Below are 19,322 nucleotides of genomic sequence, written 5' to 3'. Positions count from 1 at the left end.
TCCAATCTGTTCAAATCAAAGTGAACTTAATTATAATAGGTGAGAGAGCCAGAGCAGGAGAAAGGGGAGTGGAGAATGATCCGAGAGATGGTAGTTTCTTGGGGGTAAACCGAGCTGCCGAACAAAGGGTAGTGAGCAAGCTCTCACCGAGGCACACCCCAGCTCCAGGGACAGTGTTTACACTGAGGGCTCAGACTTGACACAGCAAGAGAGAGGACGCATCCAGGAGAAACAAGCAGAGCGGTTATGAACTGATGGCAGATGCTGAATTTATAGATCATTAGCCTATCAGACAGACAGACGTACAGACGTAAAAACACGCACGTGCACCTACATATACTCTTCCATCAAGCCAGGTGAGCAATTTTGGTTAATGTATCAGTCCAGGACCACTGACAAGGCAGTTGTGACTTGTTCTGATAGGCAGAAATGAGGCCATTGTCTCTAGAGCCGTGGGTGTGCCTGAAAGCTTTCCCCCTTTTTCTTTTCTTTTCCTAAGGCACTAATATGATTCCCAAATTAGAATGTCCTATTTTCCCAATCTCTTCATGTCTGTACACATGGCTGGTTATCCAGAAAGTTTCAATCCTAGAAAAAGGCAGGGGCGAAGCCCGAGTCCTGTAAAATAGCACTGAAATGCTGAGAGGATGCTAGGCCATTTTCTCCCATTCCCCCCTCCCCCCTCCCCCCCCCCCAACACTCTGACTCAGCATTCTCTCAGCCATCTCTGTATTTAGGGTGGAAATGAAATGCCAAGACTTCGTCGAGCTCCCTTGTCAACAGCTCGGGTTATTATAGTCGGTTAAGATATTGCCACTAGGAATTCTTTTCATAACTTTATACCAACACAGAGTTTTCTTTCTTGAAATAAAAGCCATCTCAAAATCATCTTCAAACTTTGGTTGCTATTCTGATTTTTAGTCTCATTGCCCAGCAAAATCTGTGGGCTTACTTTAAGACCCTCAAAACTGGTGGCAAAAAAAGAAAAAGAAAAAAAGAAGAGTGGCATATTGAGTATAACTTTAAGTACGTCTGTTACAAACAAAGCCAAGTAGAGGTTGAGAGGAGGAGATGCTAGATCATTGACTCTGTGTCAAGGACAATGTCCCTCATGTTCCACTCAAATCAGTGAACGTGCAAATCTTTCCTCAGGCACAATGTTCATGCCCAATATTTGATTCAGCATCTCCTTCCCACCAAAGCTTTCCAGGCGCTTTCCAGGCCACTAAAGGAACCCCAGAGAACATTGCTAGAGTTCCTCTGCCAACCCCTCCTTATTCTCAGAGGTCCACCCACAGTGCCTCCAAGTCCCAAGGGTGCATTGGTCATCACTTGCCACAAGCTGCAGAGGTGTCCCACGTTCTGGGGTTCTCCCTACACCGCACTATCTCTTAGCAACTACTCACCGTCAGCTTCTATCGATTACATTTTTGCATTTTTTCAATGAACTTTCCAAAGGCTTTACCCTAGGACTAATTAAACTTCTCATTTCTCCTTCTTGTTCTCTATCCGTTTTGCCCTTTAGCAGAAAAGAAATGGTTTACAGATGAACCGGATAATGCCTATCCCAGAAACATTCAAATCAAGCCCATGAGTACCCACATGGCTAACCAGATCAACCAATATAAATCCACAAGCAGCTTGATTCCACCAATCAGAGAAGTTGAAGATGAATGTTGACTCCCAGGAGACCAGAACTATTTTTTTAAAGCCTGACAAACTTCATAAATGGTGATGTGACTTTTCTTCCTCTTACATGCTGAATCACTGGTGGAACCGTTAGGATAAGCGAGAATTGCAAGAAAAATAAAGTAGACAGATCTTTCTCTTTGTCTGCCTTGAATATTGCTTCCATGTATTTTGGAAAAGAAAATGATTTCATTTATAAATGAACATACTAAAATAGTCATGTATAGCCTCTAGCATTTTAAATTATTTTTATTTATTAGAAAGAAAATATATTTTTTCTTTTTTTTTTCATTGTCAAATATCTTCCCTATATCTAAACAATGCAAAATCAACATGAGTAAGTGGCCAGACTCCTTAATACGTATTTCTCTTCTTTCTCTCTTTTCCTTTGAGGAGAATGATGGTCACCACCACAATTAATTGTAATGAAGGGCAATGGATTATTAAAACAATTTAGAAATGGTCCAATGATGTAAACATGTATTTTAGTAAATTCATAAAAGAAGACAAAAGGGGGCAGGTGAATTTCCTGGATGGGTGTGTATCTTAGCTGCACTGACACCAGCTCTTAATAAATGGAAACTTATTTATTTTCTCAGTTGAAAGTCATATTTTTGTAGTTTTAGTTTTCATTCTGTATTGCTCATCCCTTTGTTCGTATATTTGAAGGGAAGACCTTCTTACAGCTTTTCTACAATTGCCAGATGAGGTTTATCCAGCCAACGAATGGTGCCAGGAGGGTTGTGAGCATGCCTGGGACGTAGAAGTTGAGGACCAGATGCACACGAGATATTGCTCTGTTTGTTGTGCGAATGGTGGGGACTCCTCCATGCTGTTATGCTTCCCATTTCCTATGTCTAAACCACCCATGCAAGTACAGGAATTTCAACTTTGGAAGGGTCTGTTGGACTCTTTCCCCATGCCCCAAGTCTCAGAGCTTTTAGCCTGAAAGTTCGTAAACACCGGTGGATAGTTTCACTTCACAATAGGATATGATAACGCATTCGTTTTTTCACTGAGTTTTTGTTTAAAAGCCAGAAAAATTTCCACGACCAAGGAGACTACTTTTGCCCAGATTTTATTTGTTTTTTTCAGGCTTTCCTTTAGTTGCTGGGACAGAACACACAAACTTGCTGCAACTGTGTAAAACATAATAACGACAAAAGGAAAGCAATGAATGCACTCAATACAGACTGTTAGAAAAGGCCTTTGAAAATGACCAGCAATGAAATCAAATGTCTCAGCCACTTCCAACTGTGCTCAAAGATTTTTCTAGCCATCAGACACAATTACCAAGTCTCAGCGCTCTGCCGTGGCTTGCATGCTCCGTGTCTAGTCGTCCCGCCAACTGTTAAGTTCCAAACGATTTAGCAAATCTTTCAACTTCAAAATGATCAATCTTTTATACAGTCATCAGGGTCTATGGAGAAGCATGGATGTGATAGTGATTTTTCTTTTCTTAAAAATGTAAACTGTGGACACTTGAAGAAACCAAACTTACCAAAATATCCCCCCAAAGTCCCATGATATCTCTTCCATTAATTCTTTAGGCCATGACCCTGTGGTACTTAGGATATTAGTGCAAATCAGATCAGAGCCAAGCAATGAAATCACCATGAAAACATACTAAGTACTCCAATGACCAGTGTAGGCAAAATGAGCTTCCATCCCTGTCTACTCGCTGCAGAGCCCATGTAGTTGTGCTTCCACCTTGTAGGCGCCGTCCTGAAGTGATTTGTCAGACTGTGGTTACCCTGTTGTCACATTTTGTAGAAGTAGTTCTATAAAAGTATTGTGAATATAATGTACGTCCAAAATTGGATTGTTTAAAAACTACTTATAACCCATCACTAGTCTACACAGCGGACTAAAATGACGTCAGCTGTCTATATTCAGGCTTATGAACATTTCCTGGTTTCCAACAGAAGCAAAACGGGTCTGTGGGGGTGAATCCCTAGTTTGGATTTCACAACTTTCCTGAAAGCTAGGCCTTCTTCTACATAATGATTTTGCACTGGGGTCACCTTAGTACGTTCATATTAATCCACGCTCTTCTTTCCTTCATGAACCCTGGTGGGCTCTTCTTCACGCTTCTTCCTGATAACCATTTCTGAATTTGTCCTAACTGTTTGGTGTCCTCTGGCAGGTGATGGTGGCCACTTAAATGATCTTCCCGTAGAGAAACACAGTGTCCTGTGCCTCTCGAACCCATCTCTCCATACCAAGTCAGTCTGAAAACACAAGGTCAACTCCATGACCTGATTGACTAGAGATTTGAATCTAAACTCCTTTTCTTTTCTTTTTTTTCTTTTCTTTTCTTTTTCTTTTTCTTCTTCTTTTCCTTCTTTCCATTCAATTATTGCTGAAAGAAAACTTTTTTTTTCCTTTAGACCAAAATGGCTAAAATGGCTTCCTATAGCAAAGGGCCGCCCCAAAACTAATTGGCAGGAATCTATTTTCTTCTATGGTAGAGCAGCAAGCTCATGCTGTTTTGCTTTTGATAATGAATTCAATAACAATTCAATAATAAATTGTTCTGAGATAGAAAATAAAAATGAGCTTTTTTTTTTTTGAGGAAGTATGCAAAATGGTTGGTGGCTCCTTTGGCAAAAACTGGTGCCTGGTAGGGTCAAAGTGACATGAGAACAGAAACAAGATTGTAAGACACTGAAGAGCTCCAGCCAATGCTATAGAGCTTCCTGATTAGTTTCTATGTGTTGATCTCTCTGGCCGGGAAGAGGTCATCTTTCGACCCCACTGTGGCGGACCCGTTCCCATTTTTCTGACTAAATTAAGCATAGACCAATGATGGTCATCATCGGTACTGCCTGTCTTTTAAGACTATGATCTCCTGTCCCAGTTTAGGGTTCCAGAAAAGTCCTTACCCAAACTAAAGACTCTTGGGTGCTTTGGGAATCCAAGACTCATCAAGAGGCTATTTAAAAAGCTGAAAGCACGTATTTACAAAGACATCATCACCATCATCATCTTTCTTATTAAGAAAAGTTTTACTTTTATCTAAGCAATTTTGTATTTCAAAATATCACCTTGAACCAATATAAAAGACTTTAAATATAAGTGATTGTGACTAAGGCATGTTTGGGAACACCCAGAGCTCTCTCCTTTCAAAGGTTGGGGCATCTTATGATGTATTTTGTACAGAATGTAATTAAAGACTTAAAACAACGGGATTAAAACTATTTGGTTAGAGTTGGAAAAGGGGGAAACTGAGAAAGCATAAGAAAATTGGGGATTATTTTCATGTTGAAAGACGAAAGAGTGCAACTTCCTTACTTGTGGCTTAAGAGTGTTCAAGAGCTACATCTGCAAATAACTAGCTATGCACTTTGAGAATGTTTGTGAAACCCTCAGAGTCCCAGGGACCTCATTTGTAAATAAAAGTGATTCACCTAAATGGCCCTACGGTGCCTTTCAGATCTGGGAAGATCTGAACTAGGTTAGGAGTGGGAGCATGGGTACAGCCCTTGGAAAAAATCTTGTCCTGTGCTGGAATGATAGTCCTCTTGCTGCAGCACCCAAGCAGATACTCCTGAGAGTGGTGCGCAGTTTCTGCTCTGGACACGTGGAAGCTAGGTTCATGCCTCTGCCTCATACTTTGGAGTCTCCTTAGGTTCAAAATGCAATTTCAAAATTCAGGTTCTCCTGGGTCATATCAGGTCAGATTTTTCTGTGTGTTCCTAGTGTTTTCTTCTCCATTTCAGCCTTGCCTGCCCCTTTTCTTGGCTCCAAGCTCAGTTCCAGTCAATCCCTTCATCACTAACCCATATCTCCACTTTTCAATATGTAGTTAGTCTCATGACCCCTAGATTCCTGTGATTTTTCTTCATTTTTATTTCCGCAGGTGGATCTGGGCTTTAGGAAGCAACCCATCTTACTTCTCACTTCATTTCCTGTCCCGTTTATTCGATTTCTTTTCTTCCATTAGTACACTCTCTCTCTGTTACTTACATTCATAAGTCTAATTTGACCTATCATTCTTCATTTTCAATGGGAGCCTCAGTAAAGAAAGAAAGGAAGGAAAGAGCAAAAAGAGGAAGAGAGGTAGGAAGAGAGAGAAAAAAATATCAAATCAATTGATTTGATCATGAGCCTACTCATAGGAGACCAAGCAGATCCATTCAAGTTCGACATGGCATTCTATTGCATAATCTGTCCATTTTGTCTTCTGTCCCTATAGTCTGTCTATTCTCTATTCTGTTCCTCTTTGTGGCCTTTGAAATGGTGGTAAAATCACTGTGGTCCTTCAAAGGACTTTACTATTTATAGAGCTTGACTCATCCTCTTTAAAAAGCAGAGGGAACTGAGATTTCACTTATAACTCATCTGGTAAATTCCCTTTCTGCCCCTCCCCTACTTACCCCAGGTTCCCAAAGTGCATTTACTTTTCTATCCAGCAGAGATGATTTGGCACTTAAATCCCATGATCATGTAAAGTGGTGATATGGCCCTTTGGATTTATTAATGAGAGAGTAGTAATTAGAAATGATTTCCAGCCAGTTTGTACGAGCATGGCCATATTGGTTTTTAAAGTGAAGTCAGCCCTAGTTGCTTGTTGCCCATGCAATACCAGTTGTTCATATTTTAAAAATTGCCATAAAATAAGACAGTTCAGTGTATACTTTTATCCTTAATTTTATTTCCCAAGGAACTACAGAGCCTAATTTGCCATTGCTCTGGCAAGCTCACTTGGAACACGTCCAGAGGGAAAGGAGCCTGTGTGCCCCGAAGGAGCAATCCGTTAGCTGAACACCAGTTAGAGGTGGCGTTGTACCGCAGCCTCATGTGGTTAGACTGGGGGAGGAATGTTGAGTTAGACTATCTGTACCAGACCTTCCTTTTTTGCCTCGTTTTTTGAAAAAGGGCCTGAGACTTAACTATCTAAAGACAGGCCAAACCAGGACATGCATCTGGGAGCTAGGAAGAAAGAACAAAAACAAAATGATATAAACAGCAGTTTCAAGCACCATCAGCCAGGTGCAGGTATGTGGTGGCAAGAGTTAGTGCTTTGGGTGGAAAGGAAGGAGAGGTTGCATTGAATTATATGGGTTGGGAAGATCACAGAGTGATATATTGCTTGATGGGTTTTGGAGGTATTTTGGTGGGAAATAGATGGCTGGAGAAATGTAGAGAATGAAGGTGTTCCAGGATGAGGCGACTTAATGGGCCATGGCTCATTGGTGAGAATGTGATTTCAATACATAAGCCATTTTGTCTCTGGTGACACGATCCTGTAGGGGAGCTGAAGAAATCTAAGATGAGACATTAGGAAATAGTCTGAAGGGCCAAGCCAAGAGGTCGAGACTTGATTTAGAAAGCCATGGAAAGCCACTAAAAGTTTTAAACAGAGTGATGAACACCAATGCCTGAGCGTTTTTTAGGTTGAAAGTTTTGAGATGGCAGTTCCTCCTGGAAGTCATCGGAGCACATGTGAAAAGCTAAACATTTTTCTCAGCTGCATGGAGTTCTCAAGGGTGCACATTCAAAGTCAAAACGAGTATATGAAGCACCTACCTTCCTCAGATAAGTGTTATACTAGCTGTAGAAGTTTAGTTGGAGTTGTAGAGACTGGTGTGTGGATAGGGTGTTGCGGCAATGACTGGTTCTGGAAAGGTTCTTTGCGAAAGAAACACTGACTTTGGAGCCCAAGGGAAGAACCATGTGGAGGAATAGGAAAGAAGAAAAGAAGACAGGAAGGGGAGCCAGCAAATGTGGGCAGCTGAGCAATGTTGTACTGGATTCATTCAGAGTAGAAGCTGAGAGCTTTCCTTATGGGAAGACCTTGCAGGCAAAAGCAGTGGGCAAGCGGAGCTGGGGAGAGGCTTCCAGCAGGCCCTGTGGATTTGGAAGTCAGACCCATGGAGGTCCTTGTAAAGTGGGGAGCATGGCTGAATCTTCCAAAGGAGGAAGCATAGGTCTAGAAGGCCATCTGGCAGAAGACTCTTAGGGGGTTACAGCCATATTTATAGGGGCTAAATGGAACAACATAAGTAGATACTCTTGGGATAGGAGATCCAGGGTACTCCAGAACTAGGAAAATGGCAAGCAAGAGAGGGAAACTCTAAGAAAGAAAGGGTGGGTCATCTATGGGGTTGGAGATGAAGGGTACTGGAGGGGATGACTCAGAAGTGAAAGGACTCACTTGATAAGGGCAAGGACTTTGTTATTTGTCTTTATCCCCAGAGCTCGTCATGAGACCTGGCTCAGGCTGGGCTGTCAGTTGACCACCTTGTGTTACTTTGGACTCCATGGGAAATGCAGGGTGGGCAGATCTTCTAGGTCACTGACACTCTTCCTGGAGAAGGACTCAAAGGAGAGGGATCTTGAGGTGGGCCTCTTCTTTCCCCTCCCTGTTCATGTCACTCCATTATTCTTCTTCCCCTCCCGAACAATGCACACACTGGAAGCCTTGGTTTCAGCATTCTTAGAACAAATGTGACAATCACTTCGGTTTGGTGGCTTTTTTGGGCAGGCAGCAGGAGGAGAGAGGTTTTTTGGCACGGTGGAAACTGACCTGAATTTCTAGGTAGATTTTAAGCTTAAAAAAGTTTCCTTTGGTCTGCTTATCCCCTTGAGGACATCTGTGTTTCTTCTCCTCCACCTTGCTCTTCAGCAGAACAGGGACAAAAGTGACCCCAAAGCTCTCCAGGTTGCCTGCCTTAGGTTGCATGGCTGGGTTGGCTGTTCAGAATCTTAGATGGGAATGTACGCACGGCAAGGATGTGCGCCTGCCAGAGCAGACCAGAGCTTTCCTCACACGGGATTCAGGGTCAGTGTGAGAGGCAGCCAGCAGGTAAGGGATTCCCGCCAACAAGGTTGACAGAGCCCCCCTTCTACACTAAAGCAAAGCCTTGTTCCCCCAGAACAGCCTGCTCCCTTTCTCTTCCTTCCGCTAAGTACAGCCGGAGACACATTTGACCAGAACTGCAACATTTCAGACATAAACCCAACTCGGCCTGGAAATCCTAATTAAAAATGTTCCATTCCCAGGTGGCACAGTTGCAATCTGCCTAAAACTTCTGGCCCACATCCCACCCCCCAGATGCTGAGAAAGAAACCTTTCCCCACTTAACACCGAAACCTGCACTCAATGTTTCCTCAGGGGACAAAGAAAAAAAAAGTACACTTCCACAGAGGTCAGCCTACATGTTCATTAAGGAAAAAGAGCGTGGCTTATTCATCTGTCTTTCAAACTTTGCTTGTCGGCATTATGATTACGATTATGATTATGATTAATTACTGCGACTGAACAGGAACTGGAGGAGAGAATAAATGCCGGTGCTCTGAAATGATCTACCCAACTCTGTCGTCTGTAATAACCAGTGATAACTCTCTTGTCTTGTAAAAAGGGTTTGTACATAACTTGTACATGGTTTCATTTTGTATTTTTCGCAGATTAAAAATTTATGTATTTGTGTTCTAAAACAACGAGTGTGCTTTGTGTTTCTGTAGCCTCCATGTCTTTGGGGGATTTTTTTGGGGGTGGTGGTGGTGGCAAAGTCCCCAGGTTCCTGTCAGATGACTTAGCTCTCTTGGATGAAGGCAAAGTTGTGGACTGGGCTTTGCCTTTCTCTTGGGCTTGCCTTTCTATTGCCCTTCCAGCTCCAAGTGCAAACAGACCTTTACTGGTGCAAGGAGGCTGTCAGTGGGCGGCAGCCCAAGGCTACAATGGACAGTGGCTGAGAGGGAGAGCCCCTGTCACTAGACGTGCTACCTGAGAACCCTTTAGGGCCACGTCATGGCCGGTGGGACCACAGGCTCCTGCAGCGGTCTCCCGCAAGCAAGACTCTAAAGACAGAGAGGCAGCCTTCAAACAGGCCCTTGGAAAGCTAGAACACTCCTCTCCTCAGCCACCTGCTCCCAAGCTGACTATCCTTTCTTGACATCTGCACAGTGAAGCAACGTTCTTTCCCCCTGCATTTCAGTGATCAAAACCCAGGACAACCTACTAAAGTTTTGACTCATCTTGCCCGCACTCACCCCCAACAGCGCAATAAATGAAACTTTGTCTCAAGACAGAAGAGGCCTCTTAAAAATGAGCACTGTGGTTTCAGGGCCATGATTTAAATCTTCAGAATCCTGTGAGTTGAATTCTTTGAGGGAGGCTGGGCTCCCAAGATTAAGGCTGGTCTAGCCTGGAGGAAGGGAGGGAGCTGGAGTGGGGAGAAAAACCATCCAAGTTATATGCACGTAATGTATATAATGTATTGGCACCTAATATATTCTAGGGATTACTTCATTGTTCATCAGCCAAATATTTACTAAATAGCTAATATGTTCACATTCCTCTACTGGGAGCTGCGGATCCAACAGTGAGTAACACCATGATCCCAGTCTCCAGCCTGAGAAGGGATGGAATCAAGAGATAAATAGGTAATAGTCATGTATTAAAAACTGATCCAGAGGGGTAAGCATGATATGCCGTTGGGAACACATAAGAGGCATGCAATCATTTGAAGAACAACCTACCAATGGATTGATACTTTCAAAAACAAATCCCTGTTCTACCTAAGCCAACACCGGTCCAAACCAGACCTTATTCACGGGGTCAGCAAGAGCAGGTTTACCTCTCAGGATGTGCCAATTCCTGCCAGGCTCTGCACTTCAGCTTTTCGACTTGCCTTCTCCAATATTTGCTAACAAATCTGAATGTTGTTGGGGAGAGTGTAATTGCAGAGCATATGGTCCCCATTAGTTAGGCAAACTCCACTGCCAAATCCGGCTCCGAGGAAGGAGCCTGCATAAAAGATGAAGTATTAGGAAAGATCGACAGTGACAGAGAAAGCAAATAAAAGAGATGAGACAGTGAGTTACAAAATAGCATGCTCGGCATACACAGCACAATGAATGTGGAACATATTTTTCTATTTGTTGCAAAAACAATATATGTGAATTTGTGCTAAAATCTCCCTGTAGCAAAAATCAAAGTAGACCATTCACCAGAATCAATGTTAACTGCTTTACAATGTCAGATAAGATAGATTCTGCCTTGGAGAAAAACTGGGGGGAACAGAATAGACAGTGTGCAAAAGAAATAAAGCATGAACAATATCAAAATGTAAATACCGGCATAAGCACTATTTTAAATGTTAATGGACCGGGCCTTTGAGAGAAGGAACAGAATCTCATGCTTACTAACTTTTCACAGTCAGGGAGCCTGGAAACGTAAGCTAAAAATCAGAGATAATAGGTCCCCCAAGACCTGGGGAAGATGGCTGGGCAAGGTGGGAGCATGGGGCGTCAACTGGGCAGAAGGCAGTCTCCCTGCCCAGTCCAGCTTCTGAAAATTGCTAAGGAGGCAGGGTGGTGCTTGAGCCCAGATATACCCTGGTAGCATGGCCTCCTCTTTCCAAACTGCTAATGTGGGGCTTTCGCACCCACTGCCCACCTCATGCTCCTTGGTTTACTCTCTGGTCTAGTTATTTCACCCATACCTAACTCGACGGATTTTTTTGAAAAGCTATTTACCGTAATCTGGTCTTTCAAAAATAACCAACTTTGTATAGAATCAACAAACTCTGAAGTACTTCTGTTTCTTTGGCTAGCATACTATTTAATTAAATTACATACTGCAGTAACAAGTACAAGTGTTTAAACAAGCTTGGGACTGCTGGTCAGCTTAGCTGGTGGAAGCACAAGGAGCAGGCGTAAAATGTCAGTGCACCATGGAAAGCAGCGAGCCTGTTCCCAGAGGGATGGCGAGAGAGCGTCAGCTAACTCAGCTAGTTGATAAGTCCTGCAGAAATGGCTGCAGATATCTATCAATGAGGGATGAGTTAAGTGGACTTATTCATCCAGTCCATACAATGGAGTACTAGGCACCCAGTAAAAAGGATGAGGTAGATTTATGTATATTGGGGTTGGCAAATTCGTCTCTGAGGCTAAATGTAGCCTGCTACCTGTATTGTAAATGAAGTTTTATTGAAACACAACTACGTCCATTCATTATGTATCCTCTATAGCTGATTTCCTGCTGAAACAGCACAGATAAGTAATTACAAGAGACTGGATGGTATGTAAAGCTGAAAATATTTACTATCTCACCTTTTACAGAAAAAGTTTGCTGATTTCTGGCCTATATTGCATACAATGAAAAAATATAATGTATATTATAATCCTACTTATGTTAAATGAGTAGGCATGTGTAAATTCACTAAAATTTGGAAGGAAATAGGTCAAACTATAAACAGTGATTTTCAAGGTAGGGCAAGAGTGGAGGGGAAAAATTATAAGACGTATGAGAGGCTTTTGCTTTCACTTTACATTTCTGTGTTGTTTAAGTTTGTGTAGATTACGCATGCATAACTATTATCAGGAAAAATGCTTAAGATACTTCTTTTTAGGAAAAATGAATAATTAAGGGCCAATGGTCACAAAGACCATTCTAGGGCTCTGTATCTCACTGTTCCCTAATTCTAAGTGTCCTGTGCACAGCGAGCAAGCCTGAGACACAGGGACGTTTTCTCTGCTGCTCTGAGTTTGTCACAAGTGTTAAGCTCCGGACCTGCCTGGCTAGCAAGCACGTGTTTCCTCCCACCTTAAACTATTGTTCCTGTACTTGCACGCCCAGCACCAACACAGTGCCCTCTGCACACCTGCAGGAGGAGCCGTGGGACTGAGCTGCCCAAGTCCAGCTCCAAGGCTGCCCTTCTCCATAGGTCTCAACTGGGCGGGTCTGGATCATGGGCTTCTACTGTTTTACACAGTCTTTTTTAATCAAGGCATCTCCCCAAGGAAGCATATGCCTTTCAAGGATGTTTTTTCTCCCTTAACTAGTGAAAATGAAAATTAACTCGTGAATTATAATAGAACATGTATACTAGTCACACACATTTTAAAGATAAGAGATAGGTAAACAGCGTGAGTAATCCCCTCCCTTGGTCTATCTTAGTCACCCAGCTCCCTTCCTTGTAGACAATCATACTTAACAGTTTCTTCTTTATCCTTCCAGAAATAGTTTACACATATACAAGCATAATCCGAACACAGAATGCTTTATACATACATTTTATACACATCCTCTATAGCTTTTTAAAATCAATATAACGTATAGATTGCTTTTTATCCATCCAGCAGTCTTTCTCAGGGCTATACAGTTGTCCATACAAGGAGTAATTCATTTAGCCTTTCTCCCTCCCACGAGCATTTAGGTTGTTTCCAGCATCTTGTATTTCCCCCACAGCTTCAGTGAACATCCCATGTACATATCTTTATGCACAGATATAACAATAGGATAAACTCCCCGAACTGGAGTTGCTCTGTCATTTCTGAAAACGTTCTAATTGCATTTGATATTGCCAAATGATCCCCCAAAGGGCGTGTCTTAAATCATATTCTACCACCTATCACTGAGTCCCTGGTTTTCCACACTCCCTTCAACGTGGGATGTTAGATTAACCAGGATACTTTTGACTGCAAGTAACAGAATGCTGCGCTAAAAGTGGCTAAGACAGTATGTGGTTACCATCTGATAAAATGCAAACTCCAGAGGAGAATTAGCCACAGTGTTGGTTGAGGCGGGAACACGCCATTTTACTGAGACTCTGGGTGTTGTCCCTTTGGTGTGCTGCTGCCTCGGCGTGCCGGCCGCCACTGTGCTCACGGTCAAGTGGTGGCTGTAGAGATGTACCTTGTACATGGCCCTTCAGGTCCCACCGGCCAGGATGGGAGCCCGTGGCCACACCCAGACTGATAACCAGAGAAGGACTGATAGTTATGTGATTGGCTTAGAGTTTCATGGCTGAACAGTCAGGATTCATCTATGTTACACTGGAGGGTGGGACCACCTAGCAGTAAATCTTGACCTTTAAACTGTCTTGGTGGCACACCAAGACCTAGGGCAGACAGTTTGCCTTAAAAAAAAGAGAATAGCTTTTTTAGTTCTTTAGTGGGATCTTTGGAACAATATACCAGTTAGTGGTTATCAGAAATAAATATACCATCTGTGTCTTTTGACAAGTGGGTTTATGGTGTTATACAGGACATTTTATTTTTGACATGAATATTTTTAAGTGATTTAGTTATTTACAAGAATGTTTTAATTTAATGCCTTTTGTGTCAGTTAAAATACCTTCCCCAATCTGAGGAATACTTTTCATGTCTGGTATATTTTCTTCTATTACTTTTTCTTTTTAATCCTTCTTACTTACTTACTTATATTTTATTACAATAAGAACATTTAATATGAGACCTACCCTCTTAACAGATTTTTAAGTGTATAACACAGTATTATTAACTGTAGGTACCTCTTTTTTTTATATACTTATTATTGGTCATTTGTGTCTTGTTTTTAAGCCTCACATAAACATCTTTTTAACTTCCATTAGGAAGAATTTATTGGTGATGAACTCTCGTAGTTTTTCCTTGTCTGAAAAGATCTTTATTTTTCACTGGACCTTAAATGGTAATTTAGTAAGGAATATAATTCTAGTCTAGTTTAGACAGCCTCAACAGTCTAATTGCCTTTCCTTCTTAGGTAATATGTCTCTTATTTCTGGGTGCATACAAGATATTCTCTTTGTCTTTGGTGTTCTGTGATGTCACAATGAGCGGAATCTTTCTATTTTGAGTAAAATTTCAAGATTTTTGAGGATGCACTTATTCATATCCTCTTATTTTCTTTTTAATTTTGGGAAAATCTAAAGATATGCCTCATTTTTTAAATTTCGTTATTGGTAATTTGTGTGTTTTTTATTATTAGATTAATGTTATTAGTTTATTAGTTTTTCCAAAGAATCCACTCTTGGCCTGGAATAAGAATAATGATCCTAAAAGGAAATTGTAAAATGCAGAAAGCAAATAAAGTAGCAAATAAATCTAAGTGAGTAAACTTAAGGAAATGATTATTGTAAGAAAGGAAAGCAATATAAGCTAAGAAAAAATAGGTTAACAATATAAGAGGAATAGATATAGAGTGGTGATCAGAGTTAAAATGTTCATAATTGTTCAAACTGCTCAGAAGAAGGGCAGAGGCATTCCTTCATCTTAGACATTATTAAGCTTAGTGTGTGATGGTAAAATTTAAGAGTAACCATTTAATGGAAGAAACAGAGTGTATAATTCCCAAATCATTAGAGAAGAAAATGCAACAAAAAATATTTCAATCTGAAATCAGCCAGAACAGATTTTTTAAACAGAAACATAAAAAGGCAGCACAATTAAGGTGGTAGGAAGAAGTCAAAATAGATAGATAAATAGACATAAAATGAGCTGAACATATTTGTTAAAAAATTAGTTAAAACATTGTTAATAGGACTTCCAGAGGCAGATCCTCCAGAAAGCTGGAATGCTGTGCCTCTCTGGGAAGTTTTCAACCGTTATTTATTTAAACATATTTTCAACTCATTCTCTCACGCCTCTGTTCAGTAGTTTTATTCTATGCATATTGGTGGGCTTGGTGGTGTCCCACATGTCTCTGAGATGCTGTTTATTTTTCTTCATTCATTTTTCTCTCTCTTCTTTGTATTGCAAAACTCTAACAAGCTATTGTCACACCTGGTGGTTATTCTCTCCATTCAAATACACTCTTGGGTCCTTCTGGTAGATATTTCATTTCTGTCATTGGACTTATTCACTCCAAAATTTCCACATGGTTCCCTCTTTTTGTATACATAACTTCTTTATATTTATTAATAGTCTCTATTTGTCAAGATATTGTCCTCATACCCTCCCTTACTTCTTTAAGCATGGTTTCCTTTAGTTCTTCGAATATTTTTTTAAAGATTTACTTATTTATTTTTAGACAGAGAGAGGGAGAGAGAGAGAGTGCACAAGTGGGGTAGGGTGAGAGGGGAAGAGAGAATCCCAAGCAGGCTCTACGTGGAGCCGGATGCAGGGCTTGATCTCAAGACCCTGAGATCATGACCTGAGCCGAAATCAGAGTCAGCTGCTTAACCCACTGAGCCACCCAGGTGTCCCCTTTTGAATTTTTAACAGCTGCTTTGAAGTCTTGGTCTGCTAAGTCCAATACCTTGGCCCTCTCACAGGTGGTTCTGTTGTTTGGTTCACATCCCTCTTCCTCTTCATGTCTCATAATTTTTGTTGAAAACTGGACATTTTAGATAATATATTGTAGCAACTCTTGAGTACCGATTCTTCCTCCCAACAATACCTTGCTATAATTATTACTTTACCTAATTTTATGTCTTAAAAAGAAGCCAAAAGTAAGAAAAGGAAAAATATATATTCTTAGAGTTTTTAAAGTATGAACCTCATTAGTATAGCCCCTTCTTAGACACTTTTTGTTGTTGTTTGATTGTTAATTCATTTCCCGACTTGCATAGACTATTTTAGTAAACTTTATTTCTCCCTGAAGTGTGAAGCCTACACTTTGCTCAACAGGGGACTCAACCTAATGCGTGCTGATGTCACTCAGGGATTGTGGCAATTTTAGCAGGGCTTCACAGTTGTCTCTCTGTTTCTCTCTTAAGCTGTTTTTCTTGGTATCACACCCAGCTGTTTAGGCTTCATGAATTGCACACCAATTGCTCTATTGTTTTTTTAATATACCCTAGAGCTTAAATTGCTCCATTGTTTGATCTAATTAAATAAAAGCCTTTGATAGGAGTGGTTTTTGAAGCAAGTTGTTGAGGTTTGTTTTAACCCTAGGGTGGCTCTACTTAGCTGTCTCTTTCCCTGGTTTCTTTCTAGTGAACCAGCTTGCTTACAGTTTAGCTGATGCTCTCATGCAGCCACCACCCCCCTCTTAATTGCTTACCAGCAAGGGTACTCTAAGTCTTGAACTTTCCCACACTCTGTTCCAAATAAGGTAAGTTTCCCTGGGGAGAGCTTTGGAGCTATCTCTCTGTTATTATGGCCTACTTCAACCGAGCAAAATTCCAAGGCCACTGCTGTGAGGCTGGGGATGAAGACAGTGGCTACGCTTCTCTTGAGTGACACTTCTTGCCTAATAAGCATGGTGCTGGGTGGAGGCAGTAGCCCCTGGCATTTCCTTGCTTCCCCAAGCATGGAACTTTTGCTTTACTATCATGCTCAGACAAGGGTGATCAGAGCAATCAGTATTCTTTTTTTAAAATTTTTTTTATTTTTAAAGATTTTATTTATTTATTTGAGAGAGAGAATGAGATACATAGAGAGAGGGCATGAGAGGGGGAGGGTCAGAGGGAGAAGCAGACTCCCTGCTGAGCAGGGAGCCCGATGCGGAACTCGATCCCGGGACTCCAGGATCATGACCTGAGCTGAAGGCAGTCGCTTAACCAACTGAGCCGCCCAGGCGCCCAGAGCAATCAGTATTCTTGATCTAAAGCCTCTGCCCTACAAGTTGGGCCTGGTTGAAGGACGGGAGCCCTTACATCTTGGCCATACTCACCTGGAAATTGGTCTCTGCTACAAGGAGGTAGAAGGGGGATGACAAATCCTGGTGGCTTGCTTCTGTTACAGAAATACAGTAGCCCTTCACTGAGAACAGATGGGAGAGGGAGCCTCATCTTCTTGACTGAACCCAGAGTATGCTTCCATCATGTCAAGCTCAGAAAGGGGAGCAGGAAGAGAGGGTCATGCCTCCAGAACCACAGATTCATACTTTTCTTACCAAGACTTTGTAAATTTTCTGGAATAAATGTTTCCACTTTTACTGTATGTCCTAGAACATATGTCTGGAAATTTTAAATGGTTGTTATTTTCATGATTTTTACCAGTTATAATTATTTTACTCAGGAGAGGATCTGCAAGTCTTCTCAGACCTCCACTTAGGACACCGTCTTCTTCAGGAAGGTCTTTTTCAAGATACAAAAAAAGTATAAACCATAGGAGAAATAAAAAATATATTTAAATGCATTAAGAGAGTATAGCAACAGTAAAAAGATAGGTTACCTATTGGGAGAAGCTTTTGGAAACAAATATAGCCAACAAAGAGCAGGTATGTAGAATATATAAAGAACTTCCTCAAATTAATAAGAAAGACCACAGTCCAATGGAAGAAAATGAACAATAGATATGAATTGACAATTTGTGGGAGAAAAAACCCAAATGGTAAAAATATTCATAGAAACACTCAGCCTAAGTAATCATTTAGGTAGTGCAAAGTAAAACCACAGTGCGGTTTTATACATTTATACCATTATATACCCATCAGATTAATAAGAATTAAAATATCTTATGAACAATTCTCAGTGCCCAGATTTTGGATTCCAAATGCCATTTTGCCCTAAAAGAAACCAGAGCTCCTTGGGGAAAAGTGGAGGATTCCAGGTCTAGACAAAGATAAATACAAGATAATACATGGAATCTCCTGTCATGGTAGATATCAAGGAAGGTATCCCCCCCCCCCCGCCCCCCAAAAAATGTCAAAGGCACTCAGGATCCAATTCAAGAAGGCTTCATTAGCCGAAATTGAGAAATCTTGAGCATTGTAAAGAACAAGAAGTAGAATGCATTGAAATTCATCAAATTTACTTGAATTCATGAGCTTTTATACATTTTTTATCATTATAAATAAAAGATAATGCAAAAAATAAATTTACTAGTTGTCATTGAAGGATGGCTGTAAACCAAGTCATTTTTCAAGAACTGGTAAATGGTGCAATGAGTCATCTTTATCTCATCTTTACTATATGAACCCTATCACTAAATAACTTAATAGTAGAGGAAAGGATACTTTTATCTAAGAATTCCAGCTAGTCAATTAAGAAGGGATGAGAGAATCAGAATGCAGTATTTTGTAACACCAAATGAATCAATGAATCTAGACATTGAGCATCAACTGCTAAAATAAAAAAAAAATGAGACAATCAGATATTGTGATGGAAAAATACAACACTAACCATTTAGCCTGTAGAACGAACTAATAATTTATAGGAACATGTCAAAAGACATCATGAAGAGGCAATCATTGAAATCTAGTTTATGGGAAATTCTACAGGACCAACTACCTACTTTCTAAATAAAAAAACACAGAAGAGGAAACAAACAAAAAAAATGGAAAGGGAATCTCTAGCCTAAAAAAAGATGTAAGAGATGTATCAACCAATGGTGATATGTAGATTTGATTTGATACTGGTTAAAACAGACTATTAAAAAATTTTGTGATGATTATGGCACTGTTGGAAATGTACTATTAAGAAAGTATTTCTTAAGGTGTGGTAATGCTATTGGGGTTATTATTTAAAATACTTCTTACAGTTCTAATGTAATAAATATTTACAGATTAAGTGATAGTGATACCTATGCCTGAGGTTTGCTTTAAAATGACATATGATAGAGATATATCATGGATAAAAGTACAAATGAAGCAAGATGGGCCATGAGATGATAACTCTTGGAACTGAATGATGGATACATAAGGTCTATTATACTGTTCTGTCAATTTCTTATATGTTAGCAATCCTCAATTAAAAAAAAGTAAAAATTTTTTGACAACACCAAATTTTAGTAAGGATTTGGAGCAATAAGTACTCTTACAGACTGCTAGGAAGAGGGGAAATGGTATGCGTTAGGTAGAAATATAATAATCTCAAGAATATTTGAAGATGTGCATGATCTACAACCAACTAATTCCTCTCCTTCATATATACTATACACATACCTTCATAGATGTATGCAAGAATGCAGGCAAAATATTTTCAGAACAGCACATTTTTGCATGCGATAAAAATTGG

The 19,322-nt window shown here is 40.6% G+C and overlaps 1 protein-coding gene across 25 annotated transcripts in view; it reads left to right on the top strand.

Moving 5' to 3' along the window:
- Nucleotides 1–2,282, top strand: part of KCNMA1 (potassium calcium-activated channel subfamily M alpha 1) — a 715,944-nt gene extending 713,662 nt beyond the window's left edge. For 13 of the 25 annotated variants that reach the window (XM_032423695.1, XM_032423686.1, XM_032423680.1 and 10 more), the window contains one exon: nt 1,526–2,282. In XM_032423695.1, coding sequence (XP_032279586.1) covers nt 1,526–1,550 — 25 coding nt within the window. In that variant the 3' untranslated portion in view covers nt 1,551–2,282. The remainder of the gene's footprint in view (nt 1–1,525) is intronic. The other 12 variants (XM_032423696.1, XM_032423693.1, XM_032423691.1 and 9 more) reach the window with 3 other exon arrangements.
- The last annotated feature ends 17,040 nt before the right edge of the window (nt 2,283–19,322 follow it).

This window comes from Phoca vitulina, unplaced genomic scaffold (assembly GCF_004348235.1).
Source record: "Phoca vitulina isolate PV1807 unplaced genomic scaffold, GSC_HSeal_1.0 scaffold29, whole genome shotgun sequence".
NCBI lineage: Eukaryota > Metazoa > Chordata > Mammalia > Carnivora > Phocidae > Phoca > Phoca vitulina.
Note: the sequence above shows the minus strand (reverse complement) of the source record. Positions and strands in the feature narration are given on the sequence as shown.